Here is a 5,260-nt window from a genome sequence, read left to right as displayed (position 1 = left end):
AAATGTTGAACAACACAGCAGTTATGGCTGACATACATTCACTTTTATTATGTGCAGGTATGGATATTTATTTGGGATACAAAGCTTGATGAGTGAGGGTTGAAGTCACTACTACTTTGTATTTCTGGTATAGACCATTTTGGAAGCATTTATGGTTTTATTTGTTTTTTAGTGGGGTCAATATGGTTTGCACTCTTAAGTATTAAGATACTATTTATGGACAGTTGTGGACCCAGTGAATGTTTTGGGAAATTTTAGACATAAATTAATACTTATTTATGCTTAATGTTATTTATCTTTGTTTAAATATTGGTTTCAAAAATCTCAATTTCTGATGGTTTGGTGGGACCAATACCATATCAAATGTCTCTCCCCTAGTAATATTGTAATATTGTAAAAGGCAGATTCATTAACAGGTTGCCAACTTAATATTCTATCTACATAAATAATAAAATTGTGCAATGCAAAACAGAACTTGAGCAATGCAAAACAGCATGTTTAACTTGAAATTTCCGGAACAGAACCATGTTCATAATGTGATTTTCTCGTACATCTTGCAAAATGTGATTTCTCTGCAGAAATCCATCTATGATTAGCATGTTCAACTTGAAATTTCACAAACAGATCCGTGTTCACTTTTTCACTTCAGTGAGCGCCGCAGGGGTATTTAGATTATTTTCCCACTCGAATGTGTATTATGCTTTTCTGCTGCAGAGCTGTAGCAATATCAAAACACTAAAACAAATCCATGCTCATATTCTCATAAATGGACTTCACCGAGACGTGTTCTTAGGCACCAAATTGGTAACCATGTATAGCATATACGACAATGTAGAGAATGCACACCTGATATTTGACAAAATACACAATCCAAATGTTTTTTTATGCAATGCTATGATCAGAGGGTATGCCAGGATTGGGGATTTCAAGGAATCCATTAAGCTTTATCACCAGATGCATTTAACAGACATCTTCCCTGACAAGTGCACTTTCTTGTTTGTGCTTAAAGCCTGTGCCCAGCTCTCAGATTTGCAAGAAGGAAAAAAGATTCATCATTCCATACTGGTAAGTGGCCTGGACTCCGATGTCTTCGTGGCTACTGCTCTTGTGGACATGTATGCTAAATGTGGAGATCTTGAGACTGCACGCCAATTGTTTGACAAAATGCCTGAAAGAGATGTGGTCTCATGGAATGCTATGATGGCAGGGCATGCCAACAACGGTGATGCCAATGAGGTCTTGATCCTCTTTAGAAACATGCAGCAGGCCTATGTGAGTCCCAACTCCGGCACCATACTCAGTTTGCTCTCCGGTTTAGCCGGTCTGCAACAAGGCAAGCTAATTCATGGTTATGTTATTAGAAATGGATTTGATTCAGAGGTTTCTGTTATGAATGCTCTCATAGATATGTACGCCAAATCCGCGAGTATAGATATCGCGTGCCAGGTGTTTGACAGAATGTGTAAAAGAGACGTGATCTCATGGAGTTCCGTTATTTCTGGGTGTGCACAGAATGGACACGGCCATAAGGCTTTGACACTGTTTAATCAAATGAAGCAAACAGACGTAAAGCCCAACTGTATCACGGTTCTGAGTGTGCTCCCAGCGTGCGCTGATTTGGGAGATCTGCAACAAGGCAAAAACATTCATTCATTTGTACAAAGATGTGGACTTGAATTAGATGATTCTGTGGGGAGTGCCCTTGTTACTATGTATGTCAAGTGCGCAAATATAGAGGTTGCTCGCCAAGTGTTCGATAAGTTACCTAAAAGAAATGCAGTAACCTGGAATGCAATGATCGCAGGCTATGTCCATAATGGATATACCGATGAGCCGTTGGTAATCTTCAATCAAATGCGACTGGCAGATGTGAGGCCTGATCGAGTTACTGTGATTAGTGTCATCCCGGCATGTGCCCATGTAAAGTTCCTACATCAAGGTAAGTATTTTCATAGTTACTCCATAAAAAGAGGATTTCTTTCACATACTTCCCTTAGTAATTCCCTCATAGACATGTATGCAAAATGTGATGAGGTAGATTGTGCACGAAAGTTATTTGACAACATGTCTGAAAGGGATTTGGTATCATGGAATACCATGATTGCTGGGTATGCTCAAAATAGACATTACCACAAGGCCTTGGCTCTCTTTCATGAATTGCACCACGCAGGCATGACAACTAACAACATCACCATTGTGAATATTCTGTCAGTATGTGGAAATGGAGAAGCTCTGCAAGAGGGCAAGGACATACATGATTACATTATGAGAAGTGGGTTTCCCTTAGATATATCTGTCATGACTGCTCTTGTAGCTATGCATGCAAGATGTGGAAGTATTGAGATTGCATGCCAATTGTTTAACAAGATGTCTAAAAGAGATGTGGTGTCATGGAATGCCATGATTGCAGGTTATGTCCAAAATGGATATGCTAACGAGGCATTGACACTCTTCTATCAACTCCAGCTAGCAGAAGAGAAGCCTGATTCAGCCACTCTGATCATCGTGCTCCCAGCATGTGCTGAGTTAGGAGCTCTGCAACATGGCAAGTGGATCCATGCTTACGTAATTAGGAATGGATTTGAGTTGGATGTTTCTGTGGGAACTGCTCTCATAGACATGTATGCTAAATGTGGGAGTATAGAATCTGCTTTCCAGTCGTTTGACAATATGTGCAACAAAGATGTGGTCTCATGGAATGCAATGATTGCAGCCTATGGAATGAATGGGCATGGGGAGGATGCTGTTGCACTTTTTTCCCAAATGCAACAGGCAGGCTTGATGCCTGACCACGTCACATTTATTTCTGTTTTATCTGCATGCAGTCACGCAGGCCTAGTCAATGAGGGCAGGCAATACTTTGATTGCATGAGTCAAGATTATTGCATCACACCTCGGATGGAACATTATGTGTGTATGGTTGATCTTCTTGGTCGTGCTGGATTTCTTAATGAGGCACATAATTTTATTAAAAAGATGTCTTTCGAACCTAGCATTGGTGTGTGGGGTGCCTTGCTTTTTGCCTGTAGAATTCACTGCAATATAGAGCTAGGGGAACATGTGGCAAACCTACTCCTCCAGTTAGATCCTAGAAATTCTGGAACTTATATCTTACTCTCAAGCATTTATGCTACAGCCAAAAGGTGGGATGATGTAGCAAAGATCAGAGCAAAGCTAAAAGAGAGTGGATTGGAAAAAAGTCCAGGGCATAGCTGGATTGTGCTCAAGAACAGGGTTCATGTGTTCCTTGTAGGAGACAAATCACACCCACAGTCAGAGAAAATCTATGCCATGTTGAAGAATCTCACTTGGAAGATGAAGAAGGCAGGTTATGAGCCTGATGCAAGATTTGTATTGAATGACATTGAGTAGGAGAAATATACCCTCTGAGTCCTGCAAAAAGCTAGCCACAGCATTTGTGCTTATCAGCACATGTCCTGACACCCCTATACAAGTAACCAACAGTGCCTCCATGCATGTGGTGCTCGCAACAGTGCCACTAAACTTAAGTCCAAGGTTGTTGTACAAGAAATTGATCTGAAAAGGATCCAAAATAACTCCACCAAAATTGATAAAAAAGAAAATTATTGGCAAAGTTTTGAGACATTTGTGCTTATCAATGCATGCCCCGAGACACCTATACAAGTAACCAACAGCTTCCATGCCTGTGGTTGCCACAGTGCCATTAAACTTAATCTCCAAGATGGTTGGATGAGAAATTGATCCGAAATGGATCTGAAATAACTCCTCCAAACTTTGTAAAAAGGAAATTCTTGGCAAAGTTTGAAGCCAATGGTCCAAAGGCGAATAGCCCCAAAAAGATGAAACAAATCACTTTATGGCTTGCATTCCAAGGCAGCATTATAATAGAGGATGCCTTGAAGGATGAAACAACAACCCGAGAGATGGAAAAAAATGAAACTTGGGAAGAAGAATAGGCAGTAAAAGAATGATGGAGGATGTGGAAAGGAGAAGTCTGTTCAAAAATCAGAGGGCGAAGAGGATTTTCAGTCTGTCCAAAGTAAACAAAGATTGCTTTTGAGCCAAAGCTTGTCTGCAAAATACTGCTAGTGAGTAAGAATACACAAAATCTCCGAGTGTGTATATCAGATATCTCTAGTGTGTAATATTATCTGAGCATAAACCGAAGCCATCTTTTCTGGTTTTCCCATTTGGGTTTCCAGGGTAATTTTAGTGTCTATTGTATTGATTACTGGTGTGACTGAGATCGATGGTTGCATTGTTGACACCCCCATTTATTAATAGTTGAATCGTTGCTTGCTGGGATTGCATTGTATGCTCTGTACACTGATTCATTTATGGGTTTGCTGATATGCAATGTGGGTCTGAATGCTGTGCAATAGCATGCTCCTGCCATATATTCCAAAGCCCAAGCACTCTAGCATTTACTTGAAGCCACCTTGCATTAGCCTCAAGCCTGGAGTGTTGGCTCTTTCCTACAGTGGTCCTCATTCAAACCAATGAATATCTATTTATTTAATGTTCATGGGTAGTGATAGCAATGACTAGAACAAAGTGCTAAGTGTTTTTATTAATTGCTGGAATGATTATAGTGAATGGGAAGGCTTGTACCTGGCTTAAGAGCTGGATATGAATTTTGTAACAAAACAGAGAATTCTCTCCAGCTATGATTTCACTTTAAAAAAAAACACAGTGCATTGTTATTTGGCATAACAGAAGTTGCATTATTTACTTCAGAATAACAGAGCTAAAGAAGTGTATTTGTTTTGCCTTGGTTCAGCATTGGCATTGGCACTGCAAAGCTGTCAAACCAAGCTCGAACACCACTCAGATCAGGGATATCCATTCATGCTGGTTAATGCACACAGAACAGAAGGGTGAACTCAGCCTGATTGCACTTGCAGAGACTTTGCATTTCTAATTCCACATAGAAGAACCATGTTGGGGAGACAGATGGGCTATAGGCTTACTGTTTACAGATCAGAAATTGATGTGATGGAGACAAACTGCTCTCATCATTTGGGTGTGTAGTTGTAGGGGCAATTGGTGATGTGAAGAGAAACAAGAAACGCATAGGATATGCATCAGCAATTGGATGTGTATTACTTACCATAGCTATCTGCAAATGAGAAGGCATTAATAAATTATGCCATGTTTGACAAATTGGTTGCAACAATCAGGTAGTGTAACTAGGTAAGAAAGTTCTCGTGTATTGTCTATAAAAGGGTGATTCATGATGCAGAATTCTAGTGTGTCACAAAAGCATAGATTTCTAATT

The 5,260-nt window shown here is 40.0% G+C and overlaps 1 protein-coding gene across 2 annotated transcripts; it reads left to right on the top strand.

Annotated features, from left to right (window-relative positions):
- The first annotated feature begins 485 nt into the window (after window positions 1-485).
- On the top strand, window positions 486-4,857 carry LOC149228247 (pentatricopeptide repeat-containing protein At1g11290, chloroplastic-like). Of its 2 annotated transcripts, none has more exons than XR_016247857.1 (2): window positions 486-4,070; window positions 4,763-4,857. XR_016247857.1 is itself a non-coding variant. In XM_089378124.1 (2 exons), exons 1-2 carry the CDS (start codon window positions 589-591, stop codon window positions 3,370-3,372), a joined length of 2,313 nt encoding a protein of 770 aa, XP_089234250.1. In that variant the 5' UTR covers window positions 486-588; the 3' UTR covers window positions 3,373-4,857. The 2 variants fall into 2 exon arrangements, 1 of the variants encoding a protein (XP_089234250.1); XM_089378124.1 differs by having other exon boundaries at window positions 486-1,939; window positions 2,411-4,857.
- The last annotated feature ends 403 nt before the right edge of the window (window positions 4,858-5,260 follow it).

The sequence above is a fragment of the Pinus tabuliformis genome, chromosome J (assembly GCF_031772625.1).
Source record: "Pinus tabuliformis cultivar Carrire ecotype Pingquan chromosome J, CPIR1, whole genome shotgun sequence".
Classification (NCBI taxonomy): domain Eukaryota; kingdom Viridiplantae; phylum Streptophyta; class Pinopsida; order Pinales; family Pinaceae; genus Pinus; species Pinus tabuliformis.
Note: the sequence above shows the minus strand (reverse complement) of the source record. Positions and strands in the feature narration are given on the sequence as shown.